The sequence below is a fragment of the Dermacentor variabilis genome, chromosome 4 (assembly GCF_050947875.1).
Source record: "Dermacentor variabilis isolate Ectoservices chromosome 4, ASM5094787v1, whole genome shotgun sequence".
Taxonomy (NCBI): Eukaryota; Metazoa; Arthropoda; class Arachnida; order Ixodida; family Ixodidae; genus Dermacentor; species Dermacentor variabilis.
The window spans coordinates 32,375,715-32,394,640 of NC_134571.1; the positions used below are offsets into that span (position 1 = coordinate 32,375,715).

The 18,926-nt window shown below is 44.4% G+C and overlaps 1 protein-coding gene across 1 annotated transcript; it reads left to right on the plus strand.

The window, feature by feature from the left end:
• The first annotated feature begins 248 nt into the window (after positions 1 to 248).
• Positions 249 to 18,538, plus strand: LOC142577728 (uncharacterized). Its single transcript, XM_075687181.1, has 9 exons — positions 249 to 378; positions 1,769 to 1,837; positions 3,235 to 3,322; positions 8,448 to 8,587; positions 10,534 to 10,632; positions 17,571 to 17,672; positions 17,806 to 17,874; positions 18,201 to 18,294; positions 18,380 to 18,538. The coding sequence occupies exons 2-9, from the start codon at positions 1,799 to 1,801 to the stop codon at positions 18,427 to 18,429; spliced, it is 681 nt and encodes a 226-aa protein (XP_075543296.1). The 5' UTR covers positions 249 to 378; positions 1,769 to 1,798; the 3' UTR covers positions 18,430 to 18,538.
• The last annotated feature ends 388 nt before the right edge of the window (positions 18,539 to 18,926 follow it).

The window sequence follows — 18,926 nt, forward strand, 5'->3', positions numbered from 1 at the left end:
TCGCTTTCTTTGTACTACTGGCACTTGAAGATCTCAAATTGCCAAATTTCACGAGAGCAAAGCGGTCAGATACCGAAACCCAATGAACACCAAATTGGTCTGAAGTCTCCAGAGAACACTCTGTCTTCAAAAATCACAAAAGTAAACGCAAAATTAAAAACAAATTACTAAATAAACAGGCAAGTAGTAATTTTGCCTTGATTGGTTAGGGACAGTGCTACCACTGTTTCTCGTGTTCGCAGGGTCCTGAAGCCCTTCAAGCATTCGTTTGTGACGGGATTTATTCGAGTCATTCAGGGAGTCGGAGCATCCTTGGTCATTCCTGGATACTTTTTCGTTATATGTGTCCAGTTTCCAGGAGATATTCCTATATTAATAGTGAGTAGAGCCTGCAGTTTCGACTGAATGTGGTACATGACAGCGTTAATGTAATGGTTAACGTATATGACCGCAATGAGGGGCAAAATCACATACTGCATGCTGGACAAAATGTCAAAGTGTTTTTTCTCTATTTCGGCATACGCATATTGAAGGGGTTGCCAGATGATATTACCAATGGGCCTCTTTATTCGATATCCTTTGAAAGAGCTCGAACGCTTCGCATTTTATAATCATGGCGGCGTTTGCTGGCATCCTTGTAAATAGAGCCTGCAAGAGGCAGCCGTCACCAATTTACTGCAAACCATAAGAGACACCGCTGCGCGAGTCACGAACACTGCACGGAACTCCTTCGAGCTTAAGACTTCGTGGATTTATTTTTTCTGAAGAATTAGACTGAACAAATCCTCTACTTTCGTTTTAAGTTACTGAGTAGCATAGACATTCCACGTAACATAAGTAAAGGGGCAGCGAAAATGTCAGAGTAACAATATGAAAACGCACCATTTCCGCAAAAAATCAAAGCGGACCGCTGCTCTACCCATGCATTGAGTTTGTTGCGAAAGGGATAGGGCCATAGATTTTTTGTGCTTTCAGACTACCGAAAGCCTGAGGGCGAAGAATCAGGGTCCGTATATACAAAAAACGCTTACGCCAAAATGCTTTTAAGAGCAAATTCCAGCCAATCGTAATGCTGCACGTATCATTCATTAGCGGAGATGGCGGGTCAACTGCAAATAGCACTTACGAAGGAAAAGATTTGTGAAATTGGATCCACTTACTTGTACACCTGGGGAACTTCTGTCAATAGTATTGTGCGCATGTGTAGAGCTGGGTCCTTGAATGCTCTGTTAGTGTCAGCTTGAGCTCTCACTTTCGCCTTGAAAAGTTTTCTAGGCATATATCGTGATAATTAACCCAGCACCGTATTCACTATGTATTCAATGAAGAGTGAGAATGGTAGCTTTGCGAAGAACAAAAATATACTACGATGGGAAATATTGCTACTGAGAAAGAGAGACAAAGGACATCAAAGATTCTCGAAGATTGCGGTTAAAAACACTCGGTTTTTCATGTAAGAGAAAAAATGAACAAAATCAAAAGCAAAGGCAAAAGGAAAATGAAAAGCAATACGCTAAACTGTGATGAATTTTGGTAGCTCGTATTATATTCCACCACGTATTACGCCTCGTAAACAAAACGTCTTATTAAATATCGGTTTTAGTCAAGGAAATCATGAACGCTTGTTTTTATGAAAACATGACACACCAAGATGATGTCTTCTTTAATTACATTCCTAGTATAAATGTTCAAGTAGCTGAAGTCATAAAACAGGCAAGAATCTCTTTCGCTGGAAGGTGTGTCTGACATTTTTCTTCTTTTTTTGCAGCCAAAGTTTGGCGCAGTTTTTAGCCTGGGAATGGTGTTGTGGTCGTACTACAGTGGATTTCTCTTTGGCGTAAGTACTATTCAGTAATGCCTGACAATCCTGCTATTCGCCGGTGTGGCTGAGTTGTGTGGCATTGAAACTAAAAAACAAGACAGAGAGAGAGAGAGAGAGAGAGAGAGAGAGAGAGAGAGAGAGAGAGAGAGGTTCACGTATACCGCTCTTTGGGGGCACGTTAAAATACTCAAACCCGCCGTGGTTGGTTAGTGGTTATGATGTTGGGCTGCTAAGCACGAGGTCGCGGCATCGAATCCCGCCCACGGCAGCCGAATTTCGATGTGGGAGAAATGCGAAAACACCCGTGTACTTCGATTTAGGTGCACGTTAAAGAACCCCAGGTTGTTCGAATTTCCCGAGTTTAACACTACGGCGTGCTTCGTAACTAGAACGTGGTTTGGCACGTAAAACCCCCTAATTTAATTTTAATTCTTTAAACTACCCAAGGTTTCAGTCCAGAGCCATGTACCACAACGCATCTCGTATGTGTTGTTTTGATAGCAAGTCAATCCTGTAATGCTTTTTATAACTGAAAAGGCTGCTTAATCACAAAGAGCTTAACAATTATTTTTGTTTGTAAGGAAATAAGTCTGATTAGAAGCTCGAGATATTGGCACTTGTATTTTCAGAAAGCACATTGTCATTTTACGCGGGAGTACGCGTGATTTTGCTGACGTTATGCTGACCTGGTTAACATCGAGCTAATGTAGCGACATTATTGGCTGTCTGCGGACAAAAAATGTACCATTAATCCTTGCCAGCACGTCACCGTGGTAGTATATTAACTGACCTAGGCCATTTCAGGCTAGCGTACTGCCCTTGGCGAGTAACCCAGCGTCAGCTGTTAAAAACTTACCCATGCTCTGCCATGTCTGTTTTCTTTCCCTTTCCATCCGGGTCACGGTGTTTGCAGGTACAGTTTTTAAAAGAATCCGCCCAGACGGGCTGAAAGTTTGTTTATTGCTAGTCGTGCATATGTAGGCACAGAGGAAGTCCACCAAGTGTGCACGCTAAAATTATAAATTCCGTAATGAAAAAGCTTGTAAGAAACCGATGAAACACGGGTGGGGGGAATTTGGTGGACATGACCTTCGGCGACATCCCAATGGGAGCGTCGCATCAGATCATATTCCTAAACGCGTTTACAAAGGACACTAGCAGGCAGTACAGAGTAAAATATTGGCGTCAAACTTTGCATCAGTAAGCGGACTGAGCGCAGTTACAACTGAATACCTAGCAGAGTGTTGGATAAACTTCTAGTAGATGCTTATTAGAGCGGCATGCACTGGAGAGTATTTGACGGAGGCTTTTCTCAGTGTTTCCGACGGCCATTCATGTAAACATTCCGTACAATAAGTGCACGAAAATGATCATCTTTTACTGATAGCTCTCACGTTTCTCTGTTTCTGCAGGCCCACGTCCTGATGTTCCCGTTCCTGTGCGCTGGATGCCTGCTCATTGTCTGCTCGTTCTGGGCGCCATTCATGCTTCCTCAATACCGTAAGGGAGAAACGAGCATTGCATTGGGCATTGTCAAACTTTCTGAGTACACAGTTAATATCAATACCAGGAAACACTCCATTCTCCGTTTTTTTTTCTCATCGTCATATCTTAAATATGTGTTTGTTCGCTTTCCGAATCAGTGTGGAAACCCTGTGGCATACGTTAAACTTAAAGATACTGGTAGCGAGACATTCTTTTGGTGGAAAGTGAAAAATAATATCAAGCAGCTAGCGCCAGCAAGATCATTATAGTCAGATGTTATTCCGGTGAACTCACGTGCTGAGTTGCTTTATTTCACGTTGGAGTCTCGTGGCATTGTTCATGCGCCGGTGGTTCGAGGCGCCCGAGTTCGTAGTATACGCGTGTTGTAAACGCTGACATCTCTGCATCGAAATTACTTTGCGTGGTAGAGTCCTCTCAGAGCCTTCACATTTAAAGGATGCTTGCGGATCACGCGTACATTTGTTTACACTCGAAGACCCGCCTCGTTGCCAGGTGCGTTCACGAGCCCACTCTGCGACTTAGCAGAGAACGTTGGATGTCATAATTCGAGCTTGTTTAATGCATCGCCATGAATTGCGAGAGACGCCTTCGTTTCAAGTGACACGGGATACAATGATCTTTAGTAAGAAGGCTCTTCTCTGTGCTTCAGGAATGTTTGCTCTATTCTGAGCACTGAAGCACTTAAGTGAAATATAGTAGCTACATCTCCTTGCATCGCAGAAGCCAAGGTTTTCACGCACTTTCACCTTGAAAAAATTGAGCATTATCCGAGAACGTCGTTTCAAAATAACCGGGAGACGTATCGAGAGTGCCTCGGTAATTACCCAGAGCACCCCTCTGCTCGTCCGTCGCGTACACGGCTTCCCTTGGAGGAGTTTGGCAATAACCGCGATGGTATTAATCAGACACGTGTTCACTAGTTTCTCTGCCGAAAAAAAAAACAAGCGCAGTAATGCGAATCCCTTGGACGAGCATTTGAGTGGCTTCACACTATACCACGGATGCTGGCGGAGTCGCAAAGCCACGCCATTCATCTGCAGCGAGGAGGGAAACATAGGACGTATGCTGCAGATAGCGACCACGGTCGACATCCCAGTGCCGTGCAGGGCTATGGAACCTGCGCACTCTGAGCACGTAGCTGTTGATCGCTCGCAGTGCGCTTAAGGGCGTCTAGACGTCTGAGGAGGGAACTCTGGAAATGTAATCGTATGGATGCAGTCTAGTATAGGTTCCGGGCTTAAGCTTTTTATGAAATAGTGGACATGCTTAAAGAAACTTTCAAGGCATTCGGCAGGTTGCGAACGTATTCTTCACGCAGTAAGTGTACGTAACATTCGGAGCGAACAACTCAGTTCCTAGCTGCGCGCTTTGGCTGCGAGGAAATTCACCTTGTCTCGATAAATTGTGCCGGTCGCAAACTGGAACGCTTCTGCAAGGACTCTTAATCTTTCAGGCGCGTTTGAAAACGTAATGCTCCAGCAACGCACTACCAAACGATTGTACAGACTCAGCGCTCACATATCCCTATATTTTTCTGGAGGTGTGTGTCAAATCAAAGCAAGTTCGCCTCCCACTCCCCCCCCCCCCTCACCCCTTCCCCTACCACAAGAAAAAAGGAAAAAAAGAAACCATAAAACGTTGAAGTTTGCGATCCCACTTCTTTGTTGAGTGTGTTTTTTTTCTCCAGGTAATTGTGTTTAAAATATTTTCAAAGACCCACTTAGTCAGGTGACCTTGATCAAACATTTAATTTTACAGAGTTGTCTCGACAGTGCAAGAAAATCGGGCTTTATGGCTGGCTCACGCATTTTTATGGATCAGCGTTTATCTGCTTGGGCTCTATTGTCGCGTGGAACACTTGTCTAGATCTTCCAAGCACATTGTAATCGTGATTTATTGAAACCGGAGATTCCAGCCGAGTGCCTTGGAAGCCAGTGGGATGGCGCATAATGTTTAGCTTTATTCCACCGTCTTCACGCAGAGGCGTGCTCCAGGATGCAGCTCGTTCCAAGGCGCCTTTTCCCTGCTTACAACTATGCGACAGCCGGTGGTGTTTCGGATTTGGAAACAAAGCGGCTGCCTATGATAAACACGCGGATAGCGCAGGCTGCCCCCGGAACACGTTACTGCACCACGCGACCGCGCCTAGGCGGTGACGGCAGCAGCGGCGTCGCGAGTAATTAGCGCTGCAAATAGCCGACCAGTCTCGCCCGCGGACAGCGTCCGTACCCGATGGGAAAACTCTTGGCGACTGTACGGCGAGAAGTGTTGGCTTGGCAGCGACCGCTTTTAGCGCGTGCGCCGCAAACAAATCTTCTCTGAGCCAAGAGGCCGCACGCGAGCCGCTGTCCCGCAGGCAGCCACGAAGAACTCCAACGTAGAGGTGGACGTCATCACGTCTGTAGTCTGGCTAGGACGGCTCAAAGCGGATAGTTCGTGTGCACCGTACATAGAATCATGCATGTATGATGAACCCGCCTCGCCCCGGCGGCTCCATGAGGAGCGTTGAAATCAACCGGGATGCGGTTAGCTGTTTTTATACGCGTTCGTGCCGTTTGGTGCGTCTTTAAATCAAAGTTTCAATCCAACACAATTCTATTAAACTATTTTTTTGTCAGCAGCAGTTTGTACAACAGTGTTACGAGTTTGGCAAGGGCCGTGACGCCCTGTGAAACAGCAGTGGCGGTGATGCAGCCCAGGTACATATTATGCGAAGTGACTTTCAAGCTGGACACTGACGGAGGAACATAAAATGTAAAAAAGACGCAGATAACGCACGTGTACGTATATGCACATGTATACCATGCACACATAATATATGATGACTTGCGTGAATTATTGACTAATTACAGGCTGACTCAATCTAATCTGACATCGCTGTTCCAGTGACTGGGGACAGAGTAGGCTCCTACATGTAGGCAGACCATATACAAGAGAACGTCATTAAAGTCAGATTGATTGTCATGTTCATTGTTGTTCTGGCGGCGTTTGCATTACCGACGACAGAATTGCATATGATTTTAGCAAGAAAGCACCCTGTTTATTGACTGTTGTATTCTCGTCCCTACGGGAGAAGAATACTTAATGGTATATCCTTACTCAGATATGCCGTAGGCTTAACGGTATGGCCTGTGATGAGATGCTCCTACAATCATATAGTATATCTGCCACGAGCAGAAAAATCGTACATATATACCAATATTATGGCCGCTTAAGCATACTGCGCTCACACAGTAATGGACTTCTATGAATTCAATGCCGTAATCGGTGGTGGCCTAGCACAGGAGCCTGTGCGTCATTCATCGGGTAAAAATGGTTTTCGACGTTATCACCGCGCTGTTATGCTAAAGGCGCATTGCAGCCAGTGTTATGGAGAGTAGCCCATTAATACATCACATACGGGCACCTGTGACGCGTGGCATATTCAAGCAACCTAGGGAACGTTGAACAAATCTCTGGGAACGATATCGAGCGTTTACTACAATGTTTCTGAGCCAAGCGATAAAAATCGCCTGGCAGCTGGCTGACAATCTACTGCACTGAAGAGAGCGAACTGAACTGAACTCAACTGAACTGATATTTGCGCGAGTCGATTTATATAGCTTCATATAGGGTTCATCTTACCCTAGTTGGAGCCTAATAAAACAGTTATGTCCAGTAGGCTACCCATAAGTGAAAACTAAGGGAGAATTTTCTATAAGCTTACTCCAGAACATCGTGAAAATCTGTTCCTCTAAGGAGAAGAGATCCACGCAACTCCTAATTTCCTACTGCTGCTCCTAATACTGCTGCATCAAATTATCCATGACATAAGATAATACGATAAGAGCATAAAAACCTAGACGCAGACGTAAAAATGACATTTAATTGCGCTTTCATTATACCAAATGTCACTTTGCGCGCTCTTGCTTAAGTAATTCAGCAATTGCTGCTTGCCAGCTCTGCAAAACTGTGAGCTGCTCCAAAAGCCGACATTTCAGCCAGCTTGCAGAAAATGTCTTCAGTAGTGTCATGCTATTGAAATGAAATGCGCCAAAAAAATTCATTGCATTATCGGTTGCGTCATGTGCACCGTTCGTTCAGGTACCTCCTTGGGCAGCGTGCTTACCATAGTCTGCAGAAAGCACCTCAATAACATCCTAAATAATTCTTTCTATGGTGTCGGCCTTTTAGATTTGCGCGATATCGTCGACTCTGGTGTAGCTGTTTATATTCACAGAAACGCTATTTGCATTTCGCATAGCTATGCGGAGTCGTCTTCTCCAGATCTGCTGATCTGGGACCTTCGCTCAGTGGTGGCAGGCGTCAGTGACTACGGAAGTTCGGCTTAACCACATCAAGGTTTCGTGTTAAGAAGATTTTTTTCTATTAGGCTTATGGACAACCAAGTAAATGTTACGCGCCGTGGTTGCTCAGTGGCTATGGTGTTGGGCTGCTGAGAACGAGGTCGCGGGATCGAATCCCGGCCACGGCGGCCGCATTTCGATGGGGGCGCAATGGAAGAACACCCGTGTACTTAGATTTAGGTACACGTTAAAGAACTCCAGGTAGTCGAAATTTCCGAAGTCCTCCACTACGGCGTGCCTCATAATCAGAAAGTGGTTTTGGCACGTTAAACCCCATAATTTTTTTTAACCAAGTAAATGTTCACACATAGTTGCCCATTCCAAAAATTCCAATTAACCGGGTAAGCCTTAACGGGAATCTACGATATAGAAGTAATAGATCTTTAAATTCAAGAAGTGCACATGTATAGTTGGAGCCAAAGAACAGTAAAGTTCTGTTCGGGGGAAAATAAATAGGTAGATTCGATAAACAAAGAAATGGTAAGGAGAACCATATACAAACAAAAAAGCTAGAATAAAAAGCAAGTCTGCCTTAACGCAAATAGCGAAATTTAGTACATTCTACTACTATTTGTGCGACGTAACTAGAATGTGGTTACGCAGGAATACATTTATTTTTCAGATAATTTGGTTTTAATTTCCACCAAGCTTTCTGCTAATTGTTATAGCCAAATCTTGAAAGTGCTTGGTGCTGAGAATGCTGCTGCCAGTAATTGATTTGACAGTAAATGCCGCGTAAGAATAATCCTCTTTTCCCTTTTCTTATTTTTCAGGACAGAAACACGGTGGTTTCAAAATCGGAATCGGGGGCTTCCTCGCTGACGAAAGTGTTCTCATGGACTTGGCGATAATGGCGGATGCATTCCTGCTGTTCGTCAGCAACCGCCTGTCGCTTGCTGACGTCTTGCTGAAGGTACTATACAACTCCCGCCTGTGTGCTTAGTAAAAGGTTTCTGACCATTAAAGTTCGGATTAGAAGATTCACATAGCTATAGTTACTACAGCGATCTTTCTTTCCTATCGGAGACCATGTAGTTCCACTTATACGTAAGGAAGTTAACTCAGTGGCCGTTATTATTTTCACTGCGTCATACACAGTACTCGCGCAGGCAGCAAGCTGCAGTGACGGACCCCTTAAAGACGCTGCCCGCACAGACAGCCGGAGGTTGGCTATACATGCTAGTTCTGTGCACCTTAGTATAAGTGATGCTAAATGTTCCAGCGACTACTGTCTGTAAATGGTAAATACAGAATATTCGAGGCAAGGTGATCATACTTGCTCGACATGGTTCAGTAAGTGGCGGAAATCCGGGTTTCTAACGTGTTAGGGATTATGATCATTCAATGAGATTTTCCCGAATCCTTGAAACAATAATTTTCGTCCACATCTTGCAATTACGAAATCGACAATGTTCAGCGATGAAGGCTTGTCAACTTAACGGGGATTCTGAGCATTAGTTTCGAGACAAACGCACTCAGAACATACAGAGAACTCTGCAAATTGGTGGTCTTCAAAGATTTGCAGTGGGTTAGGAAGGCTCCTTTAGAATAATAATAAATAGACCTGCGTATGTTGTCCTAAGCGTCGGAAGAAATATGTCGAAATAGGTGATATTTAACGTATGTACCTGAAGAATTCACTTGCTGAAATTCAATAATTGCAATATGTGTGCTAAAGACTTTAGTAAGAAGGAGCCGAGTTCCCGATGCTTTTCTTCCGTAAATGCTCCTTGCCATTGATCAGTCGCATTCGATAATAATATGTGCAGTGCCATGATTGGCCGGAATTTCTGCTTACGAGTAATTCTAGCATACAAGCTTTTTGTGAATGCTAGCCAAATTGGCTGAATGGGCGCACGAACTCTTTTATAAGCTACTGCTATGAATGTTAAGCAGTAAAAATTGTCATTTGATATCGAATCCGCTGTTTTGAATAGCAGAAACTACTCTTAACTGGACATTCATTCATTTGTGTCGTCACGACATATACGCAACCATGAGGGGCATTCAGTCATTATTTTATTTAGTTTTGTTGTGGCGACAGTGCACGTATTCCTAGCCATGAAATACAAACTTCAAGCTTCATGAATTAGGCGCCATGGATGATATCGCTTGATATTGTTCGCGTGAAAGCTTGTGTTCCTTATTGCAACTCTCATTTTACGCTTTAGGTTTGGGATGGGAGGGAAGCTAAGCTCTGCCGAAAATGATTTTCCGGGACTCCGTGCAAGCAACATAGATCCTAGCGGTACTACCCGACCGTTTCACGACGATAAAATTACCTTTCAGATTACAGCCATATTCTCATGTGTCAATTGAAACACTGGGATGCGAGTGCTCTTTGGAATGGTGACCTGTTGCTCTTTCGATGACCTGTTGCCGATGGGAAAGCAGGACACTATGCTCACCTCCGGTGGTGGACAGGCAGAACGGTGTGCTCATAACTTTCAAGAAAGCGGATATCTCTTTGGAGTATAAATGGTAACTATCGACGAGACGGCCAAAAGGATGGGGTTTTCGACTTAGCTACAACTCATGACTGACAAGAACAGCCAAACTAATCGCGCCGTGCACCGTAGTGAGGCACTTATGTAACTCGTCATTAAGCCAGAAGAAATAACGTTGGGAGACTGCTCATAACGGTGGTTATTGCGTTTCAGTTTGCCTCAAACATTATACAAGCGCTCTTAAAATGCTTTATTATTATTATTATTATTATTATTATTATTATTATTATTATTATTATTATTATTATTATTATTATTATTATTATTATTATCGTGGGTCAACACTTATGCGACCAGTTCTGAGGATGTACGATAAATGCTTTACTTCACCACGACACCTTTTCCGTTGCAGTTCGGGCCCATCAACGCCCACAGCCACACGCTGATGGCGTTTTCCAGCCCGCTATACATTCTGGCCGCCAGCATGTGGGCGCGAATGAGGATGACCAAGGTGACTGCGTCTGGCGTTGCCTCTGCGCAACTTTATCGGCACAGGAGCCACTGCGGTGGCTGTGCGACGTTTTAATGCTGATAACTCGGTCGCAGGCTTGATTCCCGACCGCTGCGGCCGCGTTTCTATGGCAATGGAATGCGACAACTTTCGTCTACCTTCCTTCTTGGGTGCACGTTAACGAATACTAAGTGGTGAAAACTAAACTGGGTCATTCTTGTAATCCCCGCGTTTCTTTGGGACGTTAGACCTATCATTAAATGAACTGATTAATGCCGGCTCAATCTTAACGCCGGTATCATTTTGAGAAGTGCCTTGAGGAAGGAACACGTTTGTGAAGGGGCGGGGATGGATGGGAAACAGGGGCTCGAGTGCAGTACGTGTGGATTTTAAGAGGAAGCTTTAAAGCGGGGCACCTATCTGAATACACTGGAAAGGAGAAATCGTTTTTATCGGCAACCACTGCACGAAACCAGATGAAGTTTTCTTCGTTTAAAAAAAATAAAATCTAGTGACTGTTGGCACCGAATGTTTGATCAAATTTAAAACTTAGAGAATTGGTTGGCTAACACAGTATAACAAAGTCGTCTTCCTCTGTGCTATTCTTTTTTTCTCCTTTTTGTTTGTATGTTGTTTTTCGTACTGACTGTAACCATTCCCCACTGTAACGCCCTTTTCCCCGAGAATATAATAAATAAATAAATAAATAAATAAATAAATAAATAAATAAATAAATAAATAAATAAATAAATAAATAAATAAACGAACAAAGCCAGTTTTCAATTTGCGTATAGCTTGCAATCATTAAGTAAGCAGATACTTGCTTCTGCGCAAGGATAATGATTTAGAGTGACCGCTCGAAAAGTGTGGTTCACTGCGGCACTCGTTGTTTTCTACTACTTGTAATCTGCAGTGGCTACTACGTGCTCAATCTGCTTTCTTCAGTGATGGTAATGTGGAAACTGATGTACGCAACATCGTCTCTTGATGAACATGCAGTTTAGAATTCATCTGATGTCGCTACTGGGAGCCGGCGTGTCCCTAGCTGGTCTCAGTGTTGCAGCGTCCTTGGAGAAACTCTCAGACGACCAGTGAGTATAGCAGATGAAGAGAGTAGAATTATGCATAGGTGATTGTTTAAGAGAAGCTAAATATTTGACGCCGAAACTCAACTGGAGTTCTCTAATTATACGTAAGCATTGTGCTACTTGGTCATTTCCGCATTGCCCCGTGTCATTATTAATCTTATCAAACTGGATCCAAGCAGTATAAACACTTCTCAACCCTTATCGGTCGTTATCAACCCTATCGTCCTACATCCAAACCTTTTCAACCCTTATTGGTTGTTATCAACCTTATCGGATTTGAGCCGACCCTTACGAACTCTATGTCGTTATCAGCATTATCAATTGATCCGAACTTTATTAATCCTGACCTGTCCTTATCAACATTATTGGACATGATCCAACCCTTATCGGTCCTTACCAACCTCATCAGACTTGATCCGACCGTTATCGACCTATATCGGTCCTTATCACAACTGATACGACCATTATAAGCCATTATCGCTTTTTCGTACCTTATCCATCCGTGTCGAACCATTATCAACCTTGATGACACCCATATAATCCCTCATCACTCCTTATCACCCATATCAGCTCACTGACGGCTTATCTGTCTGTGTTGCGCGACGCGAAGCGCGTCAGCCCTCATGAGTGGGTGCCATTTCGGTCGGTGAAGGAAGGCCACAACGGAAGAGGCATCACGCGACCACCGAAAGGCATCGGGGATGTGCTGTGTTTGGCATTAAATTTTCGCAGAATCAGAATTTTCCCAATATCTACAATTCTCCAATTCTGCCTTACACGTGGTCCTAGAGATAGCTTTTATTCTAGCATCACTACATCTTTCAAGAAAGCCTTCATATAAAATGTTCTCTTTTGACATTTTTTTTTTTTTTTTTACTGCCAGTGCCAGTACAACACATTCATATGGTTCAGATATATTCACCTTCTGCGAGCGTGACTATTTAGCTCAGTGAGTAAATCACTCGAATTTTGAGCGCGGGGTCGTAGATTCGGAGCACACCGGCGCCAAAGTTCTTCCTTTCGGAGATTTTGTTAATACGTTATTCCTTTATAGCAATTCGCTTTACGCGACGGACGGACAGGATTCCTCGTTGGGTAGGAATAGAAACTCTTACACATTTAAAATTGAGTAATAAAGTATATTCCTCGACATACTCTGCTATTGTATCGCAGTGGGATATAACTACTGTTACTGACACCCGCCACTAACAAATATGTCTGTATTATGATGACGAATATGAGTGGCTATCCCTTAAAGACGAGCACTGTCAAATCAAATCAAATAAAATTTACTACCCAGTGTACACGCTGGATAACCAATTTAGCTTGAAAGCTCCATGAGTATAGCATCACTTGATTAAGAAGGTCACACGTCGCTATAGCGGAGCAGAAAGTGTGGATACAGTTACATAAACTCCGATAACAATAGCAAATGAACGCTGGAAATGTATACAATAAGAGCGGAATTGATAAACAAGCAAACAAAATAAGGACAACTTCAGAACTGCTCTGCATGTGACAGAACTGCACTGCCTCCGCTCTCAAGCATGCACCTAAAGCTTAGAATGTTGCTTTATTGCTATTCTGCGTTCACTGTACGGTCAAATAACGTTGTACGACGTACGCCTTACTGCCGTACCTTAGTTTTAGATGACTTCGCTTTCTGTTTCCGTTTTGCTTGTGAGCAACACATCTTGGAATCGTTTGTCGCTTATGTTGACCGCCGCCGGTTTTTACCATTCAGTTCTTAACTTTCAAAACTCTTAAAAGTTCAGTGAAGACTGACTTCAATATATGCACCAGTAGATGAATACTATAACGTTCGAACAAGGTATATCCAACTGTCTTTGCGGTGTTTTTGTATGCTGAACATAGCTAATTATCTTTGGCGAAAGCCATTTTGTGACTTCGTGTTTTAAAACAACCTGTCATAGCCTGAAGTCGTAGTGCACTATGCCCTTTTAGTTTTTGTAGAGCACCTCCTCCATCATCTACGAGGGCGAATCAGAAAGTCTTTGCCCCTATTTTTTAGTCGAATTACGGCTGTAAATGGGAAGTCAACATATCCATTCCCAGCGGTGAACCTTTCTTGGACAGGCTCGGCCTTGTCTGCCGGTAGTTCCGCGGCACGGCGCTACCGTCAGTAGTTGAAGATGGTGGCTGTGCTTCGCACTTCCACGGCGTGCGAGCAACGAAGTGTGATTCATTTTCTATGGATCAAGGGACGAGCGCCCATCGAAATCCACAGGGAAACGCAGCTCACGCACAGGGAAAGATGTCTCGCTTTGAGAAGTCTGAGGAGGTGGTGTTGTGAGTTCGCAAAAGGCCGTGAAGACTTGCATGACAATGAGCGTTCGGGGAGGCCGCGTGGGTCACTGACTGACATTTCCCGCGTGGATGCAATGGTGAAAGCGGATTGGCGTGTTCACCTCAATGAGATTTGCCGGGAGCTTGGAATTTCGTATGGGAGTGTTTACGACATCGTCCACGGGTCTCTATGGTACCGGAAGGTTTCATGTCGGGGGGTGCCCAAGCAGTTGGATGACATGACGAAAAGCAAGCGAACGATTGCTTCACTGAATCATCTGCAACGGTATACCGAGGAGGGTGGAAGTTTCCTGGACCGCATTGTTGCAGATGATGAAACTACGATACTGAATTTCACGCACGAATCGAAGCAGCAGGGTTCCCCTGTGACAAAAAAAAAATTATGTTCAATGCCATCTGTTGGAAAAGTGATATCAACGGTCTTATGGGATCGCCGAAGAAAGCTCCTATTGGATTTCATGTCACAAAATGCAACCATCAGTGTCGACTGTTATTGTTCTACACTATCACGTCTGCTCGCTGCCATCAGGCGAAAACGCCGAGAAATTCTCGATGTGGACAATGCGGTTATCCTCCACGACAATGCGAGCCCACACGTGGCCACCAGAACCGCCGACAAGCTCCGGTCATTTCACTGGGAGATTCTGGACCACCCACTATACAGTCTGGATCTGGCCCCTAGGGAATTCCACGTTTTAGGTCCTCGCTGAAGAAGTTCCTGGTGGGACACCGATCCACTTGCGTCAATGTAACCAAGAGAGCTACTCGACGGGGATTCCACAGTCAGCCGGACGAATTTTACCGCAGGGACATCTCAAAATTAGTGCTGCGATGGGACAAACGTCTGAACCAGTGTAGGGAATATGGGGAAAAATAGTGTAATATACGTAGAATAGTACGTATATTTGTAATTAGCTGCATTTGCCTTAATTTGGCTAATAAAGATAGGCGCAAATACTTTCTGGTTTGCCCGTACATTTATTTCCTTTTACAGCGACGCTGTATATTGCCAACCTCCGGCGGTGGTCGATGTGCGTCTGTCTATGCGTCGCGTCGACAAGAAAAATTTTTGGTCTACAGTTTCTCGCGAATGCTCTGCAGCTCTCAATATAATCTAGGTATGTCGGAAAAAATTACACTGAAATCGGTTGCTAAGACGAATCTATTGGTAGGCCGAGTTTAGTTCACTTGTAATTAGTTAGTTCACAGTGAAGTTGTAAACGTTACAGAATTCCCGTCTCCTGTCAGTACACGGCTGTCTACGGAGGGAGTATGGTTACATAAAACGGCTGTAACTCTTGTTTTATCAAAACTATCCCAAAAAAGGTTATATGAAAATTAGCCGCTAAGACGACTATAACATTACGACGAGTTTCATATACTTCTCATAATTACGTAGTTCACAGTGAATGGTAAATATTGTGGAATTCCCGTCTGCTGTCAATACATGGGCTTCTACGGGAGGGAAACGGACAGCCCCATGTTTGTCCGCTAGAATAAAACTCTAGTCCTTCCACGTTTCATTCAGCTAATTAACTAAAGGGTATGCTCAATCGCAAATGACAAACAAATGCATTTTGTTTCGTGCACTCCTTTGATTGCGCCCCGGTCAACGCATGTCATCGCTCGCGTCGAGGCTCTAATTAACGGCCACCTGCGTCCCATACACACTGTTACCACCAGTGGGCGTTGTGTGTTGTGGTTACGTCTTATAGTCGTCTAGGCGACCTTATCAGCTGTTTCCACTGAGCTCTGGTGTGGGCCGGATGCGTGTTGAGCGTAATACCTATATGTACATAGATGCGTCGATTGAGGTAAAACGCAGCACAGCTTCGCTGCTCGTCCTTCTTCACAGTGTGGAAGGGCCCATGAATTTTTCGTAGTTTTTCACTGTGGCTGTCATTTACATCTTCTCGAACATCGGTCACCCTCAGCTCGTCTAACCTTAGGCTTTATGCACTGCACTCATCGCATCTTAGAATTGAGAGCTGCGTACGTCACGCTTTTGGCCAGGAATGATTGTACAATGAGCAAAACCTTCATCAGGAGGTCTGAAGCATATAGGACAGCGCATCTCTTCGTTCGATCTTGACAGCATGTTGGCGACAAACCTCGATAATTGGTCTAATTGAGGAGTCGGTTGGGAAGCTTGTGTCCCCAACGATGCATTCGACTATAAATACCCGAGATCACTGCTGCGAAACTAGGGCAAATTTCACGAAGCTTTTCGTTTGTGCGTGCTTTTTGCCACTGCTTCACCGCATTCGCTAATATATCTATCAGCAGAACTTGTTATCGGGCTAGTTGGTTCGTACCCAAAGCAATAAGCATAGCAGTTACAAAGCCCACAAAAGTAGGGTGGCAAGACGCTGCAGTAGACGTCAGTCTAGCGTTTACCTTGTCGCCTTTCTTCTGTCCGTCTTGTAAATGAGGTGGTTATTGCTTCAGTTCCCATATTTTCAGATGAACCTCCCTTCAAACGAGCGTCGTCCTTCACTCCATCTAGCTAGGCACATCGTCACCTCCCGACTGAAGGAAACGCTGCGCTTCTTAAGAATAACCATTACTGATTGATTGACTGAAACATTTATTCGAAATAGTGGCCTGTTGCCTAATATGGGGGAAGAGGATCAGATGGAAAGAAGGATGTCTGCCTCCTTAACGAAGGCAATCAAAGCGCAAATTTTTCTGACAAGGTCTCCTTGTGGTGCGACCGAGTCGCCTTTTGACGCCACCTTGAGGGGTCTGGTGTGCATTTTCCTGAGGCTGGATGTGGCAGGACAGAAACTGATCAGATGCTTGAGACCGTCGTTGGCGATCGCATGGCAGTGGAGGCATCTCACTTATGTTCCTCTCCAGCTGCTGAAATCATCCTGAGCTCAGGACAAGAACCTGAGCTGCCCCGGGTATACGCCAGTGGGAATGGTAGGGAGGATGCTGGGAATGGACTCCGTAAGGGCAATGGAATATCGTGTTTCAGTCGGGCAGTCTGCTGGTCTGGTACAATGTACAGGAAATCGGGGAGCCATAGGTGTGGTGCAGCCCTGGTTGGCTCACTTCAAGGTTGCGCTAGCGGTCCTCTCTCTCTCGCCTGCAGCTACATGAGTCACCCTCGTTCCATGGTATGCATCGATTTGTCTTAGTATATATTGTCAAGGGTGACGCTGCTATCTACTCTCGTGAGTACTGAATCGAGGAACGTTCTAGAATACGGGGTTAAGTCCTTACCATTAATAGCTGGTATTTGCTCTTGCAAACAATATTAGCGTAAGCGTTTCTTGTGATTGCGCACTCTGTAGTTCAGAAGTATGCCGTGTAGCGGCATTCTTGAACTGGCCACGCCCCCCATCATTAAAGTGGAGTGTCGACTGGAGGAATGATTCAAAACACGTTTAGTGCAACATTTATTCTAGCTGGTCTTTAGTGACGTTATGATTTCAAACACCACTGGTGGTATAAATGGCTCAGTACAAATGAAGACTTGTTTTAGCGCTTAGTTCCAAGCCGAATTTTTCTGCGCAGGAGACAGCGCACGTGCGCAATCGTCGCAAGCCAGGTTTTCATAATCGGAGGTTGCGGAGTGTCTTTTGTATCAGCCTTTGTCCACTGTTATCTGCAAAACACGTAAGTGGCGACAGAGCTATCGTCATTATTATGCACTCTGTCTCTATCACAGAACTATACAGCATGCACCAAGTGGGTCATCGCTGCGCTTTGCTCTTATAAGCCTTTGCTTGTTTCTATGTTTTCGTTTCAGGAGGGAAATTGGGGCAAGGTATTCCCACATTGTACTCTCGGGTGTAACATGCACTGCCATATCCTTCGGGTAAGCTAACCTCCGCGCTTACTGTAGGTTGTGTGCACAGAAAGCATGAATTTGACGACGTCGTAATAAAGCGTGCGCGTATTAATGTTTGAGTATTCAAGAAAACATTTCTGAAGAGGCACATTGATAGCACGCCTCTTTGGAACAAGTTGTTATAATCACCAGATACCTAGCTGCTATATAGCTTTTTTTCTGGCGAGAAAAAGTGCGGTTTCTATATAGACCAATTGCAACATAAACATGGTTATAGGGTTTCATTTATTGGAGTGAGAAGGTAACATTAAAGCTCGAAAATTTGGCGTAAAGCTTTGCTCTCTTTCTTTCAGCAACTTTGCCGGAATATTGTTTCACACGTATATTATGGACGGTCTTCCGTATGTACAGGGGATTTATTCAATGCTACAGACGCAACTTGTCATCGTAAGGCGCATTCGTGCAACACCTTTCCTTTAGTTTGCGCGAGCGTGTAACACACTTCCGAGACGCATTTCAATGTCTATTTCAGTCCATCCTTCTCTGTACTACGGCGGTCTACTGCAGGATTCAACCTCGTGATGTGGGGCGACTGGGATACGTGAACCCAGATGGCTCACTACGGCTATGACTGTGGAAGCGATGTTTGCAGCTGTGTTTCTTTCCGAACACTGCGCATTATTTTTTTCAGAAGTCTCCCCTATGAAAATGGTCATTGCCTTTATGTTTCCTTTATGTTTCCTTCTTGTGCCCTATGTGACCTTTATGATTCCTTGTCCTTTGTGTGACCTCCGGGACGCCAACTTTGTGTGTACCACATGTTTACTCATCCTAACGTATACCTCGAGGATGTGACCTTTATTATGCCTCTAGGATGTGTCCTTTATGCTTACGGCAGGATGTTAACTGGGTGTGTACTATGTGTTACCTGAGTGTACACTTGAGTGCACATGTAGGTGAAATAGAGTGCACATAACAACTGTCTGTACATATAATAGAGGCAGATATATCTGTACTGTGTGACAGCCATTGATACACTCTGCAGAGTCATTGTAAGTACTAAATCTTGACTTATCCTT